This window comes from Osmerus mordax, chromosome 23, assembly GCF_038355195.1.
Source record: "Osmerus mordax isolate fOsmMor3 chromosome 23, fOsmMor3.pri, whole genome shotgun sequence".
NCBI classification, from domain to species: Eukaryota; Metazoa; Chordata; class Actinopteri; order Osmeriformes; family Osmeridae; genus Osmerus; species Osmerus mordax.
In genome coordinates, this window is record NC_090072.1 from 5,808,731 (window position 1) to 5,831,456 (window position 22,726).

Sequence of the window (22,726 nt, forward strand, 5' to 3'; positions counted from 1 at the left end):
CTCTCTCTCTCTCTCTCTCTCTCTCTCTCTCTCTCCCCCTCTCCCCTCTCTCTCCCCTCTCCCCTCTCTCCCCCTCTCTCCCCTCTCTCCCCTCTCTCGACATCCCCCCTTAGTTGTTGTTTCCAGCAAAAGCAGAGTCAGCTAAACAGCTCACTCAGAGAGAGAGAGAGAGATAGGTGAGACACTGTCTATACCAACAGAGTATCTACTGTTATCAAGTTTTTGTCGGTGTATGAATCCCTCCACTTGAACAAGTGCATGTTCACGCTGTAGATCATGTGAAAGTGCAGGCTCATCGACTTCTCTCTCAGAGCTTGGCCACAGTTCTGCTCAGGGGAGGAGGGACCTGTCCTAAAAACGACACTGCCCTAGTTAGTGTGTGTATGTGTGTGTGTGAGTGTGTGTGTTAAAGTGTGTGTGCGCTGCCCCTGGGGGGGCCGTTATTAGGTTCCTTCCTAAGAGCCCCCCTATTCTCTGAGACGGGGGAGTGGGATTCTGATCTGTGGAGAAGGTCACGGTGATGTGATTGGGTAGGGCGCGCGGAGAGAGAGGGGGGTGGTGGGGGTGTAATTGTGTTAAAGATGTGTGGAGGACTCTGGTGGGTTGGTGCCATTTTGCAATGTTCCAGGTTGGGAGACAATGTCCTATGAAGGCCACTGGTTTGTGGTAGGAGGAAGGATATTGATTGAGGAAAAATCCCCAGATGACATCCTTTCTCCTGTATGATTGGACCGAGTGCGGCGGATGAGTGATGTGATTGGACAGCTATTAAATCACAATGGACCCTCCTACTCAATACCTTTAGCAGAGGCGCAAGCAGCTCGTCTACCATGCTAACAAGCAGCTCGTCTCCCATGCTAACAAGCAGCTAGTTTCCCATGCTAACAAGCAGCCGTCTCCCATGCTAACAAGCAGCTAGTCTCCCATGCTAACAAGCAGCTAGTCTCCCATGCTAACAAGCAGCTATTCTCCCATGCTAACAAGCAGCTAGTCTCCCATGCTAACAATCCCACAGCTGAATAGCCTCAGGTAAAACTAAGTGACATTGGAGAGTTAGAATCCTGTAAATTAGCCACCATCAATACTGGCACACCTCAGGCCTCCTAACGGCGACCACGAAACCTTTTAATCTGCCCTCGGCTGATTTTAACCCTCTTTTTTGGATAAAAATACATCCTTCCTGGAAATGGTTAGCTATTTCCTTCCTAGCTCATTTTCTAGTAGGCTTTCATGTATGAGTGTGTGGTTGTGTGTGTGGTTGTGTGTGTTTTTGTGTGTGTTATCCGTGTGTGAGAATGTCAGCAATATTGTGTTTCAGATGGTTGTCTTAACGTGCCGAGTAAGCAAAGAAGGATCTTGTTACGTTCCGCCACACACTGCCCTTCCATACACCCTGAAGGAGGACACTGGTTGTGTTGTGTGCAGTGTGTATTGGTGTGGTGTATTTGTGTGTGTATTGGTGTGTGCATTGTTGTGTGTATTGGTGTGTGCATTGTTGTGTGTATTGGTGTGTGTATTGGTGTGTGTATTGGTGTGTGTATTGGTGTGTGTGTGTGTGCGGGGGTGTGTTGTTAAATTAATAAATTGTAATTTACCGCGGTTACCTGGAGCGCCCGCGTCTCTTCCTCTGCTGCGGACGCGTGGTACGAGAGAACCTGGGAACACACACACACACGCAACACGCACACACATGCAACACACACAAAGGTGTCAGTACAATTCCTCTGTGGGCCAAACAATTCACATCTCTATTCCTGAACATCCTTCTTGAGCCTTTTTCTTTTTGACAGACAGCTAGGGGTGGGCAGGGTCATACACAAACATTTTCACAATCTCCTGACGATGGGCAGACTGATGATTGGAGAGAGAGGGAAAGAGAGAGAGAGAAATAAAGAAAGAGAGAGAGAGGAGAGAGAGAGAGAGAGAGAGATGGAGAGAGAGAGAGGAGGAGACTCTCTGGAAGCAGGCTGGCGTCAGCGTCAGCTGTGTTGGAAAGGTTCCGTCAGTAAGCAGCTCTGAGGGGGACAGCTCCAGAATAGAGCAGTCAGGTAGAGGCTGCAGAGGATGTGTCCTGGGGCCCACTTTCCATAAGAAAGTGGGAGAGAGGCTGTGGTGTGTGTGTGTGTGTGTCTTAAGCCTCAAAGGGGCTTTTACAGACTTTTCTACTTTGATGTCCGTACACTCAAAGGAAAATGTCAGAAATGATCTCCCGTCCTCTCTAGTCTACTAATCATAGTCATTCGCAACTGATCTTCATATTCCCCTCACGAAAACATTCCAACTGTGGATAGAAGCTTCTCAAAGTCACAGATTCCGCATAAAACTCTCTAAAGCATACTAACTGTATACTTAAGTATCTGGATTAGTGAAGCTCTCCCATGGCAGCCTTGCTGAGCCCACCCTGATGACGTTAGATCAGTGATTACTCTGAAGGCCTAATCACCACACCTGAGTCTAATACTAGAAAGTAATTCGTAGTAAATACCGTCAGATACTTTGGGTGGGTTGGATTTTGACACCCAGACATGACACCCTTAAAGGGAGTCAATCACACCAGTTGGGGCCAATGGCACACTTCATCAACCAGAGCCAACTCAACATGGAATCAAACACGCTTCAAGTACTCTCAACTGGTTGTTCTTAGGGGGGCCAGGTGTCGGTGTGTGAGAAAGAGAGATCAAGTGTGCAAATAAGCGTGTATAAGAGGTTGTGGCGTGTGTGTGTGTCTGTGTGTGTGTCTGACCTCCAGGGTGACCTCTTGCTTGGCCATGGCCCTCTCCACGGTCTCGTACATCTGAGTGTTCTGGATGCCCAGGCCGCAGAAGATGGCGGAAGGCCTCCAGGAACTGCTCCTCGTTCCTGTTGAAGCTCCTCAAACTACCCGACGCCTCGTCCATCTTGTTCACTAGCTGACACACACCTGTGCACACACACATACACACACACAAGTAAAAGTGTCTGACACACATCTTCAATAGATAAATTACAGGGGGGTAGAAACTTCAGGGTGATTGTGGGGAAAATGCATGCATACGTGTACACACACACATGCACACACACACACACACACACACACACACACACACACAGGCACTCACTCGGACGAAAAAAAACTGCACAGGAACTGCTGTCATCACCAGCACACACACACACCGATATGCACACACACACATAGTTATTTATTCCCCCTTAATACTTTTCTTTATGTTAATAAAAATCTCGAGACATGACGTGTTTCGGTGAACCTGAGAGAGAAAGAGAGAGAGACGGAGAGGGAGAGAAAGAGAGATAGAGAGAGGGGGAGAGAGAGAGAGGGGGGAGAGAGCGAGGGAAGTGTCTTGAATTAATGCAGAGGAACCGGAGGTGAGAGAACGAGGACGTTATTGTAATGCAGGCCTCGTCGTGAAGCGGCGCCGGCGTTTTGATCTTCGAGGGGGGGGGGGGGAGAAAGGTGAGGGACAGACAGACAGACGGACACACTTGAGGATTTGAAGCAGAAGCTCTGAGGAGACCTGCTTTGTTTGATGCTTCATTGGCCGTTACTGTCCAACCAGCCAGATAATGGTAGCACGGTGGGCTAATTATGATAACGCTAAGGATTTGGGAGGGAGGGAGTGAGTGAGTGAGGGGAGTCTTGCTGTCGCTGGCTAATGAGCAGTGTTCAGGAGACATGGGTAATGCGGTCTGAGCATCAACACCAGGCTCTGTTCGACTGTAATGAAAAACTGGCGTTACATCATAATCTCCTAAGGATGGATTTGCGGGTATTCTTGTTTAAATAATGAAATCACCGGGGAACCGAGTTTCCTGTGTGCTTTCTCCCTCCCTTGCTTCTTAAGATGGAGTGACGCAAATCCAGTTCTGATCTGGTTGCCTACAAGAACCGCTAATGAGAGGCGGGAAAAATGCAAGGGAGTGAAAAAATAAATAAAGGGGAAACCGGAGAAAAATGGGGGAGGAAGGGATAGACCGAAGGGGAAGAGAGAGAGAGATATAAGAGAGAAAGAGAGAGAGGAGATATATAAGAAAGAGAGAAAGAGAGATATAAGAGAGAGAGGTACCTATGACTTTATCCTTCTTCCGTTCCTGATGGGCGTGCAGAGGAGGACTCCTGATCCGGTTGCTGGGGTGGTCTGGGTTCTCGCTCTGCACGAAGACCACACACACACACACACCCCAATCAGGGACGCCACAGCAGAAACACAACAGCCGACTAACTCTTCACCTGAGTCGGTGTCTGTGTACGTACTGTCCAGGGGAAGCGTTGGTCCTTGGTGACGTCGGAGATGTTGAGGGGCTCCATGGTGTTCTTGACGTACTGAGCGTACATGTAGTTGATCTGACTGACGTCACAGTCCCTAGACACCACAGGACAGGGAGCAGGACACACAACGGAGTTCTCATTTCGACCGATGTGAAAGCCGTGGCATTGACAACATTTACAACACACCGACCTGAACAAAACACTTTGCTCTTTTGCATTGTGTTCCGTTTTACTCGATCACGTCTCATCAGATCGTATCGTATGTACTGTATGTATCGTATTACATGTTTATCGTATCGGACTTTATCACAACGTCTGGTTTCCCGTCTGGTGAGCTACATAGTGCTTTGTTGTTACGTATGGACGGGCTGTGTTGAGTTGGAACCTATCACACGCACTGTCATATCTTGTATTGTGTCCTATCACACGCACTGTCATGTCTTTGTATTGTGTCCTAATCTCACACGCACTGTCATGTCTTGTATTGTGTCCTATCACACGCACTGTCATGTCTTGTATTGTGTCCTATCACACGCACTGTCATGTCTTGTATTGTGTCCTATCACACGCACTGTCATGTCTTGTATTGTGTCCTATCACACGCACTGTCATGTCTTGTATTGTGTCCCACTTCACACGCACTGTCATGTCTTGTATTGTGTCCTATCACACGCACTGTCATGTCTTGTATTGTGTCCTATCACACGCACTGTCATGTCTTGTATTGTGTCCTATCACACGCACTGTCATGTCTTGTATTGTGTCCTATCACACGCACTGTCATGTCTTGTATTGTGTCCTATCACACGCACTGTCATGTCTTGTATTGTGTCCTATCACACGCACTGTCATGTCTTGTATTGTGTCCTATCACACGCACTGTCATGTCTTGTATTGTGTCCTATCACACGCACTGTCATGTCTTGTATTGTGTCCTATCACACGCACTGTCATGTCTTGTATTGTGTCCTATCACACGCACTGTCATGTCTTGTATTGTGTCCTATCACACGCACTGTCATGTCTTGTATTGTGTCCTATCACACGCACTGTCATGTCTTGTATTGTGTCCTATCACACGCACTGTCATGTCTTGTATTGTGTCCTATCACACGCACTGTCATGTCTTGTATTGTGTCCTATCACACGCACTGTCATGTCTTGTATTGTGTCCTATCACACGCACTGTCATGTCTTGTATTGTGTCCTATCACACGCACTGTCATGTCTTGTATTGTGTCCTATCACACGCACTGTCATGTCTTGTATTGTGTCCTATCACACGCACTGTCATGTCTTGTATTGTGTCCTATCACAAACGGATCCGTCGACATGGCTGCCCTGGTTTCCAGAGCCGTCCTCTGGCTTGGTCTGCACGCCCAAACATCTGGACGAGAGCGAGGTCTGGAGGAGGTCTGGATGGAGGAGAAAGGCCCGGAGCCAATCTCCAACTCCTACCTGGGTACATCTTGACTGCCTTACTAAATGCCTGACTGAAATCCCTCTGCCTGTCAAACAGGTCTGTCAGTGCCTAATGATGCTATTTTATAACCTCCACTGGTGCCAGAAAACACAGAAAATGAGTAGCTCACAAAATGAACACGCGGTTCGAAGCCGCTCTGCTTTAACATATCTGACCATGATGTTTGACCATTTCAGGGCTACCCAGAGGTTTGCGAGGGAGAGAAAGTAAGCGTGGAGTTGATTTTACAAAAGAGAATTGTAATTGGAGGCGAAGTGAGTGTGTTTAGTTTTCAGTGTCACTGAAGCCATAATGTTTTAACTGACGGTTTGTAAGTGTGCGTGCGCAGAATGTCAGTTGTTGTTTGTGTATTTGCATGTGGTATGACTGAGCCCTACTGCTTACAACCAGTAAATATGGTGATCTGTTTTCTGCATGTGTGGACACGTGTGTTTGGATGAGGGCCTCTATTTGCATGGTGTCCTTGTTGTGTGTGTGTGTTGCGTGTGTGTGTGTGTGTAAGCAGGGTCAAAGGTCAACAGCAGAGGCAGGAGTCTGGCTCGACTCCAACATTCCAGTAGAGACACAGCAACACAGTGAAGAGGAAGGAACAAATATGTTCTCAGAGAGAGATAGAGAGAGAGAGACATAACCATTGGTTGTTTAGGTTTGAAGGTTATTTATCACAGTGTGTTCTGAACAAGTTCACGTGTACTTGCTGTCCATATGCATTAGAATCTATAAAAGAAACATATTGTAGACCAGAGGGTGACAACAGATGCAATCCAAAAATCACTCCAATCAAAAAAGATTGGAAAACACCGGAAATAACATAAAACCACAGCACGTTCGCAGGACCGCATGCGGAAACCAAATAAACAGCCGTCCCCTTATCGGTCCAGTTTACAAGATGGCCGAACGGGCTGTTTCACAGTGACTCGGTGTGTCATCCTGGGAACTGCTGCCTGAGGTTAATGTCACCCTTACAAAAGGGTTCATAAAGTCAACGTTAACATCCTGCTGTTAGCCAGCCCATTTGGCAGGGCTCTACGATAGCTACAAATGACTGTGCTTCACCCAGAGAGTCTCTATATACACAGAACAGCCCTATTTGGGCCATTACCACATGTAAACACAGGGAGAGCAGGCTGGCCGGGACGAGCCAGAATGTAAAAGAATGAGACAACAACTGGGGGAAAAGCAACAACATCTGGTTTGTTTCACTCTCTCTCTCTCTCTCTCTCAAAAGATTGAATTGAACTGCAGCGAATTCTCGCACCAAAATAATATTTACGTAAGACCTCTTTCATTTTTTTCGGGGAGAAGACGAGAACGCATTTCACCCATTCATCACCTCCTTTCTTACAGTTTTTCTCGATTGCTAACACACAAAATTGGTATGTGTAAGCATCCCCACAAAACCATTTTGCCAAATCCCAGCAGAAAGACACATTTCTCAGGTTCATTCACACTTTTTTGCAAAAGTCTAAACACACCTCTTACTTTAAGACACAATTATCACCATTATGTCATTCAGAAAACACTGCCATTTGATAAGTAAACCCAAAACAGCGCAATCCAAACACCCTTACCAAACCAATTATCCATGTGTAAGCACTAACAAGCAAATATACTCAACAATCAATCAGGGGTTTGGAATGAATACAAAGGTAAGCTCATCTGTACTTTGAAATCATGGATGAAAATATCAGAAGAAAAGGAAGAATTGTCCAAATGAGAGGAGATGGACAAGGGAGAGGAAGAGGCAGAGGAAGAGGAAGAAGAACAACAATCTCAAATGAGATCCATGCCACACTATGACAGAAATCCCTATGATGATTGTTTATTTCCTTGTTTTCTTAGCCTTTGTTCCCCAAATTACAATTTACAGCAATACATTTGTGTTGGTTGACTAATCAGTACTACTATTTGTATACTGTGACTACTACAATAACAAGAGCTCAAAATGCAATTGCTGTATAATAGAAAATAAACAGTCTGTAAGAAGGACAATTGCAGTAATTGTGAGTTTTATGATTTACATCATGTCAAAACTCATGAGGTGGAACATATCTAAAATTCAGGGACACGTTATAGTCAATGGTTCTTGAAACCTTTTTATAATAGTGTTTTCAATTCCTCCCAGCAGTGTCTAAAGGGTATTCAGAAGGTTGCATTTATTGAGGGCTTTGTGTGTATTTTGAATGCAAAGTTAGGTTTATACGACAGATAATATGGTTTTGACTACAGTGTTTGATTTTGGGTCAAAAGTCAAGGGTTTTGGCCAAAACAGTGTAAGTATGAAGATGTGTGTTTAGAGTTTGGAGAAAACACAGTACACATTCAAGAAAAGTGTCTTAGCAATTGAGAAAAACTGTAGAAGCCTTCTTCTCAATCATTGGTTCCCCTCTTTCAGACTCTTCTATTCTTATATTTGTCATCATTCTCCTCCATTCTCCTTATTTTCACATTGCCTCATTTCCTTTCCTTCCCTGCCTTCTTCCCTGCCTCCTTCACTGCCTCCTCCCCTGCTTCCTGCTCCCCTTGCTTGTTTGACCTTTGATTTAACAAAATTCCCCACTCCATCCCCCAAAATATCCCACCAGAAATTTTGAAAATGATCTCTCCTTGTACTTTCTTTCCACGAAAAAACACCTAAAATGAGCACAACTTGTGGTTGTGCACGTACAGCATTAATTACCCAGGACCTTGCGATGGCGATTGATAAACCACAAGCCAAGCCGTCCAGAGCGTGCGATAGATCATCACAGTGGGGGTCCGAGCCAGTTCTGTTCAGCCCAATCCCACTAGCTCTACCTACAGCCAACGGTGGCTGACACCAAGATGAACTGGTGCTTTCATTGGCATTCTCTTCCAGGGAGAAAGAGCCTGTCTTACCTACATCAAGCCCAATGAGACAGGTAATAGATGGCATTTTGTATTTATTCAAGCGAGGTGAGTCACACACACACACACACACACACACACACAACACACACACACACAGAGGCAAGTGGAGAGTCCTGAAATATATCTATCCTACATTTAGCTAATCCTGCTGTCGTGCTGTAAGTCCTGCTTGGCCTCCGTACCAAACACAACAGAGAGGCGTTTGCGTGCAATTGGCTCGTTAGATCCACCTCCGAAAACAACCTTCCATCCTGATAGCTGCTCCTAACGGGCTGTGATTGAGGGCCCGCTCAAACGAGGCCTTGGAGAGAGATGGTTAGCTGGAGGCCAAGACTGACGCAAATAGGAGTAAGGTTATATTGCAGCTCTGTGATCAGATGGTTGAGATACCAGCTGTGTGTCTGGAGAGGGAGCCCCGAAGGAGCTTTGAACAAGCCAGGCTCAGCCACAGACAAAACTCAGGATGGAAGAAGTTTGATAGTAGTCTGTCTGTCTGTCTGTCTGTCTGTCTGTGTACCTGCCTATTTGTCCCGTCTGTCTGTCTTTTGATCTGTCTGTCTGTTTATCTCTGAATGTGCATGTGTCACAGATGTGTCAACGCGTCACGTTTTCAGAACATAGCACTCCTTCTCACGACACATTCCTTTGACAGACATAACCGAAACATTGGCCAACCGTCACCTGTGGAACCTAGAACTACACGGTTTTGGTTTCAGTAGAAGGTTATCCCCTTACCGTTTGGGGACGTCGAAGGCTTCTCCCAGTTCATCGTATTCCATGTGAAACACGCTGGAGAAGGAGTTCTGAAACAGAGTTACACGTGGTTATTTATTTAGGTTATGGCAGCCGTCATTGAGCGGGGTGGAGACATGCAGGGGCTAGTGGAGCTAGCTTAATGCCATTAGGCTCCGATGACAACACACACTAACCCTGCACTTACCGTGGCGTCGAGCCACACTGCAGGGAGTGGGGAAGAGGGACTGTGTGTTTAAGGAAGTGTGCAAGTTATGCTTCATGTGTGAGCGTGGGGGTGATGTGTGTGTGTGTGGTGGTTGTGTGTGTGTGTGAGCATGTTGGTAATGTGTGTGTGTGTGTGGGTGAGCATGTGGGTAATGTGTGTGTGTGTGTCGGGGGGGGGGGTATACTCAACCAAGGCGAGGCACAGCCTCCTTAGAGCGAGGGACAGAATGAACAAGAAGATGTATGTGTGTGTCAGCAAGTGTGCGTACAATGTGCAGCCTACATTTTCTGTACGTATCAAGTTCGCGGCCCCCCTATCAATTAAAGCATTACCCCCCCGCGTCCGAACTCCCGAGAACAAGCACAACCTGCGCCGTCTCTCTGCGAGAGAAAAAGAAAGGAGTTGATGTATTACCCGTCAAGCACAGCCAGAAGCTGAGTTTATTTCGCATTCCAGCACTCACGGTTAGCCCCATATAGGGACTAGTTTCCCTCGCGAGGCTCTCCTTTTTCCATCCCTGAGAGACGGGGGGGTGAGACAGGAAGTTGGGGATCGGAGTGTGTCATCCGCGAGATAAAGGAGGGAATGAGACATCTTCATTCGCCTTTTCTGACCCAGTAAAAAAAACCTTGATATCTGTGGTTGCGGTCATTAGTTCACCTGATTCTATCTCGCTTTCAGCTGTAGCTTTCATACTAAAACTTAAGATAAAGAATGACTTTTGCCGTTTTACGAGGGGTTCGCTGGGAGGAGGAAGTTTACATGAAAGACAAATATACTGTAGGTTCGGTGTATATTTTCTGTTCACATATAAATCTTCCAAATAAATGAAACTGTATTGAATAAATGGGACACCGGGGCTAGCTGACTGGTAAAAGCACATGAGAAAATGCACTAGACGTGTCACACCTACATTAGTTCCTGTGATAAGTGACCGTGGAGTTTATACAGTAGATCTCTACGTCAGATAGATGAAAACCAGTCCGTGTTGCAGGACGTCTGACAGGCTCAGAGCCCCGTTATAGTCAGAATCAGAACCAAAGAGACAACGTTCCAATTCTTAACCCTCGTCAACCTGATCTGAGGTGAGAGAGAGAGGGAGGGCCAGAGAAAGAGAGAGAGGAGAGAAAGATGGAGAGATGAAGAGAGAGGGAGAGAGAGGAGGAGAGAGGGAGAGAGGAAGAGAGAGGAGAGAGAGAAAGATGGAGAAAGAAAAAGAGAGATGAGGGAGAGAGAGGGGAGAGATAGATAAGAGAGGAGAACAGTTCTAGCTTTGTAACTCCCAACATCCGATTTACTGGCTCCTAGCTTCTAACATGGAGATGCACCTCTTCATAGAGAAGGCTTCTTAACAACATGAGACCATACTGGAGCTCACAACGGGCCTCCCATGGCCAAGCTAAATGTCAGCACACGTCACACACACACACACACGCACCAGGCACATGCTGGGCACGCTCAGACACACACACTCACAGGCACAGCGTTCGCACCACTCTGAGAACTGAACGAGCCACATCATCTCCCCGCGTGTTCAGGTCGGCCAAAGTCGGGGTTCACGTGAACCACGGCTCACAGGAGTACCTACTGTTTGTTACTGTCAGCGAGACCCACACAGGCGCCCCTGACAACAGGCTCAGGGGTACGTCTGAGGCTTGAGTTTGTCATTTATGAGTCCTCTTTGCCAAGGATGTTTATATTGGGTTATATACTGTGCGTCTGGATTGAGTCAGAGCAGACCTCCATGTTGACATAGACATATGAGGTTGTCACACATGTGATAACAGTAAAAGCAAGTGATGCTGAAAGGTAAGGGCCAGAATGAGAGTGCAGAGGCCTGAAAAGTGAGAGAGAGAGAGAGAGAGTGAGGGGGGGGTAGTCAGGGAGGAGAGAGACATAGAAGAGGAGAATTAACTGGTCTTGTGAGGTACACACACACACACTAAGCTCTCCATACTTGACTCCAGGCCAAGCTGTCCCAGTTAAAATGAAGTTTCAATATAGCAGCTGAACATCACAGTGGATATCCACTGAAGCCAGTGACATCATCGACCCCCTGGGTGGCTGGAAGTCTCCAAACCGACCGTGTTTCCAACCTCTTCCATGACCAGATATCAACCAGAGGATGACATCAGCAAAGTGGTCAAAACATGACGGCGGGTTTGGGACTGAACCCGTCTCAGGTATCATTAACAGTGGTGACAATCTTGAAATGTTACTTCAAACACGGTTAAAGAATGGGTCTGTTATTCCTGTTCATCAGAGGAACAGCGCAGGCTGGATGAAGTGTTCTCATTCTCTCTCGATGGGTAAATATTCGAGAGGTGTTTGACTGGAGAGTGAGTGTTTGTGTAGCACACACGCACACACAGGTATGGACACACAGAGCGCCACACACACACACACACACACACAAACACAGGCAGATATGGACACACAAAACACCACACACACAAGGATGGACACCCCAGAATAGAACACACGAACATCCCGGTAGAGACACACGGAACAACATCACACGCACGCTCTGTAACCACAGTGGTATTAACTGGACTATACCTTCTTCAGAGGACTCTCTGACTCATCCTGGTCAGAACTTCTCCCACTATCAATTTGGTCCAAATTGCGATGTCTGGGATAGAAAAGCTTTTAGCTGACTGAAGTCATCTCCATCCTCTCTCCTTTGTAAGCACCACCCCCCCCCCCCCCCCACACACACACACCAGGTAGAGAGTAGATACACACACACCCAGGGAGAGAGCCCTTGTCTTCGCTCCCTTATAAATCAACACACTCAACCCACAGTCCAAACGTAATTGTGCGTGTGTGTGCTTCTCAGACTGACTTTTCCGAGAATATTGTAACTGCCTTGTGTGTTTGTGTTCGAGTGTGTGTGTCTTTGTATGTGTCTTTGTGTATGTGAATGCGCGCGTGTGTGTGAATGTGCGTATGTTGCCTGTGGCTGTTTTAGAAAGACGGTTCCAATGTTTACGACGGGAACCCTCCCGCCTACACTCCCGTCACATGACACAACCACACACCCCTTAGGCTGTGTGCGTGTGCGTGCACATGCACGCTTGAATGTCCACGCGTGATGAGAGCCCCTGACATCCACATCCCCCTAACAGATCGCTGTCATTTTCCATCAAGTCAAACTACCTTCAGCCTCCTCTAACTGCTGCTAGATGGAAGCAGTCATGTCCAGGTCTGCGACACAATCGTCCCACGTTCTCCCTTCGTGACGGCGGGAGGCGGAGCCTCAACTTTCGTCCCGGCGCCCTCGGCGTGCTAGCGGGCACTGCAGACGGTATCTGTTTTGCTCCAGAGTACAGCTATAGTATTTTGCCCCAATAATGGTGCACAGCAGTTTCTCCGTTGTGGAACCCACTGCCTCCCCTCATGGACAGACTAAACAAGCCAGAAGCCACTGCCTGCGCTGTTCTGGTAGGTTCTGTAAAGACACATTTCTTTCATCTTTCCATCCCACACACAGGATACAGGCACACGCACAAATGTTTCATAAGCAAGTCCGCAGGAACACACAGACAAACACTCCTATAAACAAACAAGTTCACAAGTTCATATTATATTGGAAAATGGTCATTAGATGTCTAAAAGATTCTATCTTGTTACTAGGTCCCAACTATCATAAATTGGTGTACTGCAGGGGGATGTGTGTGTTTGCAGTCTGCTGTGCAAGCTCAAAGGCAGACAGGAAGGATATTCACAGAGTAGAACAAACAGAATAACTAAGCTTTTTTATATAGTCTCTCTCTCTCTCTCTCTCTCTCTCTCTCTCTCTCTCTTCTCTCTCTCTCTCTCTCTCTCTCTCTCTCTCTCTCTCTCTCTCTCTCTCTCTCTCTCTCTCTCTCTCTCTCTCTCTCTCTCTCTCTCTCTCTCTCTCTCTCTCTCTCTCTCTCTCTCTCTCTCTCTCTCTCTTTCCTTCAGCCTTTTATCATTCCTCCGTTTAATGAATTATTTCGCTCAGTGTGAACCTCTGCCAACAGGCTGGCTGTACCCCCCCCCCCCCCCCTCCCCCTCAAACTCTCTTTCCTCCGTGACATTTGGATTGTGTTCGCTCTCTGTCAGTGTGGTGCGCGCGTGTGTCCTGAGACAAAATGGACAGAATCAGGATTGTTTTACATGTGAGCATGGTTTAGTGTGTGTGTGAGTGTGTTTTAGTGTGGGTGTGTTTTAGTGTGGGTGTGTTTTAGTGTGGGTGTGTGTGTGTGAGTCCTCACCAAAGAGTCACCGTCGGCTATGAACACAGTGCATCCCTGTGCCTGCATGAAGGATAGGATGGTGCCGGCAATCTTCCTCAGCAGAACCTCTAAAGATTGCTGCTCCTCAAAGATCAGGCTGGCCAGATCCAGGAGAACCTACACACACACAAACACACACACACACACACACACACACAAGTGTAAATACTTTCATGACAGCATGATCTGACACCCCCTCTGCACACACACATACACACACACACACATACAAGCATGTGCAAACACATGTGCATGTGCACATACACAGGTACACAACATGGACCCCACTTTATACACACACACACACTCCTGTCACCTGATTGCGTCTGTTCTCCAGCTGGGAGGTCTGGTAGAGCTGCGCGTTGTGCAGGACGATCCCCGAGAACGCCAGGTAGGACGAGAAATCCTGCCAGGGTGGAGCACCGTGAGCGGGGATCACAACATGACATTTACACAGATGGGGGGTGAGGGCCATACAGAGAGACAGACTTGGCAACCCAAAAGGTCACTCGAGGATGACAGAGGAGAGGATAGTGTAGAGAGAGAGAGAGAGAGAGAGGACGAGAGAGAGAGAGAGAGAGAGAGAAGAGAGAGAGAGAGAGAGAGAGAGAGAGACGAGAGTCGAGGGGGGTGATCAAGAGGAAAGTGGAGTCTGAGATGAAGGGCAGAGAGAGAGACAGAGAGAGAGAGAAAGAGAGAGAGGAGAAGAACTGGAGGAGAGTGAAAGTGACGTGACGCTCGCCTCTCTTGCCTACCTTCTCGTCCTGCTCAGTGAAGGTGCTGTTCTCTCCACACTTCTTATTGATGGCCTGCGCCACTCCCACCACCTGGGGGATGAAAGGAGGAGAGGAGCGAGGGGGGGGAGAGAGAGCGAGACAGAGAGCGAGAGAGAGCAGATGAAACGCACGCAAGAAAGAGGATCCATCAAAATCCAGACAACCGATACGGATTTGGCCGACGTGATTGGACGGAGCTGTTTAAAAGTGGAGGTGAATTCCTTCTGAGCTCCATATCTATCATATTTGTGATTCAATCTGGGCACACTGGAAACAATCTAAATCTTACCAAGTATATTTGTCTATTTGTGTTGTCCAATTTCACTACTACACTTCAAATAAGACACAATCACATAACAAGTAACAATTCAGTGAGACATTGTTTCTTGAAAGAGTCTTTAAAATCCTATTGCTTTCAGTCGTATCTCAATCTCAGATGAAACATTTTTGAAGTGTCATTAGGTTTTTAAGTTGCTGTATTATTGATTGAAGATGGCCTTGTTTCAAGAAGAAAATAAAAATCAAGTACGTTTGACAGTATGTGTGTGTGTGGATAGTATGCGTGTGTGTGTGTGTGTGTGTGTGTGGTTACCTCCTCTCTGTGGTTCTTGATGGGCATACAGAGGATGCTCTGTGTCTTGTAGCCGGTGATCTGGTCCACCTCAGCGTTAAACCTGGGGTCCTGGAGGGAACACCACACACGCAAAACATCAACATCATTGATTCCATGTAAAGAACCAGCCTACTGTACAGTAGACAACAATACACCTAAAACACATGTAAAACAGAACGAATGCAAAGGAAAATGAAAACTGGTGCTTTTGAAAAGGTCATGGTAGAACCTGGTGCTTTTGAATAGGTCATGGTAGAACCTGGTGCTTTTGTTAAGGTCATGGTAGGAACCTGGTGCTTTTGAAAAAGTCATGGTAGAACCTGGTGCTTTTGTTAGATCATGGTAGAACCTGGTGCTTTTGAAAAAGTCATGGTAGAACCTGGTGCTTTTGTTAAGATCATGGTAGAACCTGGTGCTTTTGAAAAAGTCATGGTAGAACCTGGTGCTTTTGTTAAGATCATGGTAGAACCTGGTGCTTTTGAAAAGGTCACGGTAGAACCTGGTGGGCTGTGTGCGGCAGCGTAGCGGGCTGTCCTGGCTGCGTCTCAGTCACACAGAGAACTCTGAGAGCTAGCTCTCATTCCGTTCCTCCACCAACACACTGACCTTTAACCACACTCTGCTACCATTACCATGAGCCTGCACACTCAGAGGGACCCCGCGAGTGTGTGTGTGTGTACGTGTGTAAGCGTGAGAGAGTTTGTGTGTAGGCTTGATTTAAAGTGACTGCAACCCTACAACACAGTGGTGGGTGTGTGTGTTTGTGTGTGTGTGGGCTTGCTTTACAGTGGTGCGTGTGCGTGTGTGTGTTTGTGTGTGTGTGGGCTTGCTTTACAGTGGTGCGTGTGTGTGTGTGCGTGGGTGAGTGGGTGCCTGCGCGTCCGAACCCATACCAGACTAACACCCACCCACACACACACGCCTCACAACAACATTCTACAGCAAAAAAAAGATGAACAAACATCTCATTTTACAGCTACTTCAACCCACAAGTTCATTTCCATCTGGAATCCCCCAAGTCATTCAGACAAACTCGCTCCCCATCCCACCTGCCTCCCTCTGGACTGACTACTTGAAAAGGAGGCCACCTGACCAACATCTTTCAACTCCCACTGCAAATGAAGGGATTCTAATCTCTGGAAGTGATGCAGAGTCGAAAAAACGCAATGACTACAGCCAAATGTAGTCTTTGGAGGCACAAGTGTTTAGAAATCCAAAAGATATTTGCTCGGAACCAATGAAAACATTTCAAACATAAGACGAATACAGATGTGTGTTTTTGAAACTGAGACAACACAGTCAGCACACTTAGATGGTATAGTAAGTGTTTATATGGATGAAAACTACCCCAAGCCCCGCCGCGTGCATTCTCCATACCTTATATTTGGTCTGGCTCAAGCAGCTGCCAACTACTTTACCCACAGAGGGAAAAACCAATCTAAACATCCGGGGGGGTTCAACTCTGCAGTCTCACTTCCTCTCAGAACAAAATCCCAACCATTCTAATGGGAAGTTAACGAGCCAATCACAGGGCCAGGAAGTCCCTAGGTAGGCGCAGGATGACGCAGATACACTTCCTGGTAGCGAAGCGTTCACGCAAACACAACGCACATCTGGTATCGGGTTCTACTGACCCAGCTAGTAGCTCGGTCCAGTGTATAAAACACACACACATACACACACAGCCTCTGTCTCTCTCCAAAGTACACACACACACACACCCCATGTCTCTCCCTACGTACACCCACAAACACACACCATGTCTCTACTTACACACACACCAGATTAACTGACTAATTGGACGCAGGTGCGACAACAAGGAGCCAATGACTCTTTCTTTATTTGTCTCCCCCTCGCTGTCTCTTCTAATCTATCTCTCCTTCCCTTTCTCTCTTTCTCTCGTCTCTCTCTACCTTCTATCCTCCCTCTCGCTCCATCCCTTCCTCTCTCTTCTTCTCTCCCCTCCTTCCCCCTCTCCCTCTCCCTCCCTCCCTCCCTCCCTCCCTCCCTCCCTCCCTCCCTCCCTCCCTCCCTCCCTCCCTCCCTCCCTCCCTCCCTCCCTCCTCCCTCCCTCCCTCCCTCCCTCCCTCCCTCCCTCCTGTCTCCTGTCTCCTGTCTCCTGTCTCCTGTCTCCTGTCTCCTGTCTCCTGTCTCCTGTCTCCTGTCCTGGTCCCTTGGCGTCTGTAGATGAAAACACCGGGCCACTTAGTAAGACGTAGGAGCTATGAATATCAAGCGCACAGTCATGGTTGGGGCCACGTTGGCCAGCAACCGGGGTGTGTTCATCTCTCTGAGGGGCTAGCCAAACAAGCTGCTGTCACACGACGCCACGCTCGTGTCATCAGCGCTCGCACGCACGCACACACACACACACACACACACACCCACCAACAGAGAAGTGCAGTACTGTACATGCAATTCTCATTGACACACACACGTTCACACAGATTGACAGATTAAGTGTACACGAATACACACACACTCACACACACACACGCACACACGCTCTGCCTCATCTGCAGTCTCTGTGGAAGGTACATGACTCCACCACGGAGGGTCTGACTGCTGAGGAGGCAGAGTGACCCCCGCACACACACACACACACACACACACACACACATACGTGCACACACACACACACGGATGTACATGCACACACACAAGCTTTCATCTCTGCAATTTATACAGCTGGGATGTTACTGGGGGTGTTCACAGTCCTCCAGCTCAGAACCAGGGAAGACACACACGCACAACAGGAGCTCTATAAGCATGTACAAATAAACAATCTGTGCTCACAAACACACGCACACACATAAAACACACACACACACAAATACATACACACATACATACATACATGCACAGGAGCTCCTAAAGCATGTAAAAATAAACCATCTTTGCTCACACACACACACACACATAAGGAGAACCCTTTAACGTATCTCTATATTGACTTATAGCCATGAAGGAAAGCTGAGCTTTTAAGTTCTGGGGGCTAGAGTTGTGACATCACTTGAGGTCAAAGGTCATCCCCAAAATGCTCTCCTGGGTACAGGGCATGGTAACGTGACCTTGGCAACAGCACACAGCCAGGACTACATGAACCTAACTCATAGACAAAACCCTGCTCTCCTTCCCCCACTATACGCTACACTAAGTGTAATGTTATACAGCAATGTATATGGCAGCTAAAGAACTCTCCCACATTGTATTGAGATGTGACCAAGGTTTGCACATTATATGCCGTAATTGTATTTCTTGCACGAAACACATTAGACATTACATACCCAGGACGGTACCTGCCCTTACATTTTTTTACCCAAAATGTTTTTTATTAAATCTTTTAAAAAGTTGATTAATACGTAGGGGTGTGACGATGCACTCAGCTCACGATACAATACGTATCACGATAATATATATATATTTTTTTTTATGAAACCGAAATTCAATTAAAAGATTTATTTCCAAAACATTAAACATTTTCAATGATTTTGCACGTCGCATGACGCAGGTGCAGAGTAGGTCGCGTGCTGGTAGCTCAACCAATAGGATCAAACGGACGTCATATTGTAAAAATATTGCCTTAACTCTACGATACACATTGTTACATTTTTGTATTGCGATATATCGTTCCACGATATATTGTTACACCCCTATTAATACATCATGGTCCATGACAAGGACCGGGATCCCGGATGGAAAGGAGGTTTATTGATGCGTGTTGAAACGTGAAACCAGGCAGGGTGGATCAGAGCAGGGCTGTCAGGGGACCAGGTCTCAGTTCACACGTATGCCGCAGCTCCTAAGTAAAAGACCATGTCAACTCACATGTATCTTTGTGTGTGTGTGTGTGTGAGCGTGTGTCTGCTTGAGTGTGTGTGTGTTCGTGTGTGTGCATGTGTATGTGTGTGAATGTGTGAGTGTGTAGGTGTGTGTGTGTGTGTGTGAACGTGTGTACATCCTGCGGTCCTGCAGCGGTGCCCTCTGACCTCCACGCTGCTGTTTCTGTCTGTGGTCTAGGTTTGGACGGGCCTTCTCAAGTCCTGTGCTCAGTCAGCAAAGACCCATGAAAGACTCCAAAACACACACACACACACGTCCCTCACCCTTACCCACACAAACCCAAATACGCACACCCTTTCCCCAATCCCTTCCACACACACACACACACACACACACACACACAAACCACCTCATTACAGTCATCATCATAATCCTCTCCTTCACAGAACCCCAGAAGGGCTTCCATGCACGACACCCCGACACCCTGCGCTAAGAAGCGAGAGAGGCCGCAAAAAAGAGAGGAGAAACAGCAGAGCGAGAGAGAGCGAGCGAGCGAGAGAAACAGCAGAGAGCGAGAGAGAGGGAGAGCGAGGGGGGAGATGGTCCGACTCACCTCGTAAGCGTTCTTGATGTTGAGGGGCTGTCCGGTGGCAGCCACATGACCCACGATGCCCTGTTCCACTCCAGGCGGATGCAGTTATTTGGATACTTCCTCCAGCGTGGAGCCCTCGGCCACGTCGAACAGACGACTCACCAGGAACTTCCTGTTGGAGCTGTCCTCGCACACCTTTGATTGGTCGGAGAGGGGAGAGATGGTTAGTGATGTCCATACAGGAGGTCATGTTCAGATGTTCTTCCAAAACAAGACATGCAAACACTTTACAGTGCTACGGCCCAGAAACTGAATACGGATATTGTAATGTAGCTTGTTGAGCATGGATAAAAGGTTTCCAGAGAAATATCTTTCTGAAAGATTGAGGCACAATTATGATAGACCACCTCTAAGAAAAAATATAATAAATCTAAATAAATATTCAATTTTAAACTAATTATGAATAAATATCACTGGTTGTTAAGCTCATGCGATTGCACAATGTTATTACTTCCTGTACATCAAAAAAAGAATAAAGCGTATCCAATCACAGGCCCCCTACCCCCTGGTGACCACACCCACCAGGAAGAGGGAGTAGCGGTCCGCAGCGATCAGCTCGTTGATGTGGAGGAAGATCCTGTGGCACAGCGCCGTCACGTCCAGGTGACTGGACACATCCCTCACCAGCTCCAGCAGACGGGCGCAGCGGTCCCCGCCGCGGGCTCCTCCGCCCCCCTCCCCCATCACCTGGGCCCTCAGGGGCAAGGGCCCCCGCTCCGGCTGGTCGGCGTCGCTCACAAACGTCAGGGACCCCTCCGAGTCCTTGACCACGATGGGCCTCAGCGGCCTGTCGAACTCCGAGGCGGAGATCTTGCGGGTGGGGGTGCCGGGGGCCGGGCTGGGGGCCGGGGAGGGGGAGCGTCTGTCGAACAGGCCGAGGGACGGGGGCAGGGAGGCCAGGCAGGGCTGCTCGCTGGCGGCCTGGGGGGCCCTTGGGCCGGGGGGGCTTCTTTGGACGAGGAGGTGTTGGCGGAGGGCTGGATGGAGTGGACACGCTCAGCGAACCAGGCATTCACCATCTCCCTGTCGACAGACAGTGGCAAGGGTGTCAAGGACCTCTGCTGGTATTACAGAGCAGTGGGACAACATCACAGGGCACAGCAGGAAGGTGTTACTGTTAACTAATACACATGGATTAGATGAAAAGGAGCAGCGATATGGGTCAGTCTCCAGGCACTGTGCATATCTGATTAGGAAAGCTTTTACCAGCCAGCAGGCATCGGAGTGTGTGTGCGTGTGTGTGTGTGTGTGTGCGTGCGCGCGCGCGTGTATGCGCCTGGGTGATTTCTCTAATTATAGGTCAAGTGGCAGTCTAATCAAGCGACACATTGTCTAATCAACACTTGAGCTTCAGGAAAGAGGACATATTGACAGTGGAACGACATACACGAAAACAGAGAACCTCACACACACCAAACATCCAGGTTCCACATTAGCAAGACTTCGTAAATCTGTGGCTTACGAAACAGCATGATATCCGTATTTAAAGTCATCACGTGCATTACCAAAGAAATACTGGGTACAATTTCGACCATTTCGTAAAATTATCAAAGACGCTGCTCGACTTGTGCAACCCAGTCAACCTTCAGGCAGTAAAAAGCTATTGCTGTGAAATTAGCTGGTAGATTAGGCTGTCGTCCAGACATATTAAACCACAACCTGACCACAGCACAACACAGCAAGCCAATGGGAGAGAACCGCTACCTAGCCAAGAATAAGAAATGCCAGTGTGTGTGACTGGGCTCTGTGAACGTGTGTGTGTGTGTGATAGAGGGAGAGAGAGAAAGCAATGTGTGTGTGAATGTACGTGGGTTTGGGAGCATGTCCGTGTGTGTGTGTCCACAAGCGGATGCAAACATTGGGCAACGTGTGTGTGTGTGTGTGTTGGACAGAAAAAGACACACAGCATGTCTTTAGGACAATGACTGTACTTCTGAGAGACCCCCCTACAGAGTGAGGTTTAACACCTGCAGTGAAAACACTGCACATTCAATAACTCTTAATTTCTTAGCAATAAACAACCAATCTTTTAATATGCATCAGCATCCACACACATACACACACACACACACACATACATATCCTTGCTTTAGCAATGCCGTGAGAACAGCAGGAGAGAAAATACTGAAAGGTCTACTTAACTCTGCAAATATGGCTTTCATGCTTATGGAAAATGAGGACATGCTAAAGACGATTAAATCCATAATGTAGCAAAGTTAAAAAGTATACTTGTTTGAAATGTGTCTATACCTAAATAAAGGACAACCTACTTATCCGGGATCAAAAGTACCCTAAGTTGAGATGCTGGTCGCCTGTGCCCAACAAATGTCCCCTTTGAAAGTAAGGCACGGTTGGTATCAAACAAGTGCACAGTGAGATCATGAGAGATGTATAAATATAATTATAATGCTGGGTGAGTATTAACATTTCTTCGAAATGACTAAACTATAGCTATGTTGATGGAGTTCATCCACAGCACTCTTGTTTTGCTTTGCAACATTAAAATAGATCGAAAATCGAGTTTTGTCAAAAATGTTTTTTTTTTAATCATACGTGTCCAAAAAGTAAAAAAAAAAAAAACTCCTCAAAGCTATTTAAATCGCTTGTAGAGAAAGGCACAATTAGTAGTGGCACATTCACCGCGAACAGTAGTTAATGATTACATGAAGGTCCGTCGCTTTTGCCTATTTAGTGTATAGCACAGTAGTTAGTGGTGCTGGAGCCGGAAAGAAAGAAATGAACCAGAACTTGTCTTTTGACCTGGATTAGTCAGTGTTTAGAACCACCCGAAGTACGTCGCCGTTGTAGACATATACAAGTCCACGTATAAAACAAAACACATATGGTGTTAATAAAGCAATCAATCAACGTAAGGTGTCTGTCATTGCAAAAACAGAAACTGGCCGACCGGACTGCCGGAAAGGTAGCAAGATTTAGTCAACTGAAAAGGACGCGCTCTTGTGTCAGATGCAGCGCGAAATTAAAACCTTTTTTTTTTTTTTTTTTTTACTTTTATCTTACCTTGTAGCCTTTCTCACAAAGT

The 22,726-nt window shown here is 47.2% G+C and overlaps 1 protein-coding gene across 1 annotated transcript in view; it reads right to left on the minus strand.

Annotated features, from left to right (window-relative positions):
* pde5ab (phosphodiesterase 5A, cGMP-specific, b) overlaps positions 1-22,718 on the minus strand; it is a gene marked incomplete at its 5' end in the record, with an annotated part of 30,224 nt that extends 7,506 nt beyond the window's left edge. Inside the window, 16 exon segments of the mRNA XM_067261536.1 lie at positions 1,596-1,655; positions 2,744-2,830; positions 2,832-2,920; positions 4,062-4,146; positions 4,250-4,358; positions 9,372-9,439; positions 13,839-13,976; positions 14,176-14,265; positions 14,615-14,686; positions 15,228-15,317; positions 19,645-19,706; positions 19,709-19,733; positions 19,735-19,818; positions 20,206-20,618; positions 20,621-20,706; positions 22,705-22,718. Coding sequence (XP_067117637.1) covers positions 1,596-1,655; positions 2,744-2,830; positions 2,832-2,920; positions 4,062-4,146; positions 4,250-4,358; positions 9,372-9,439; positions 13,839-13,976; positions 14,176-14,265; positions 14,615-14,686; positions 15,228-15,317; positions 19,645-19,706; positions 19,709-19,733; positions 19,735-19,818; positions 20,206-20,618; positions 20,621-20,706; positions 22,705-22,718 — 1,572 coding nt within the window.
* Between the last annotated feature and the right edge of the window lie 8 nt (positions 22,719-22,726).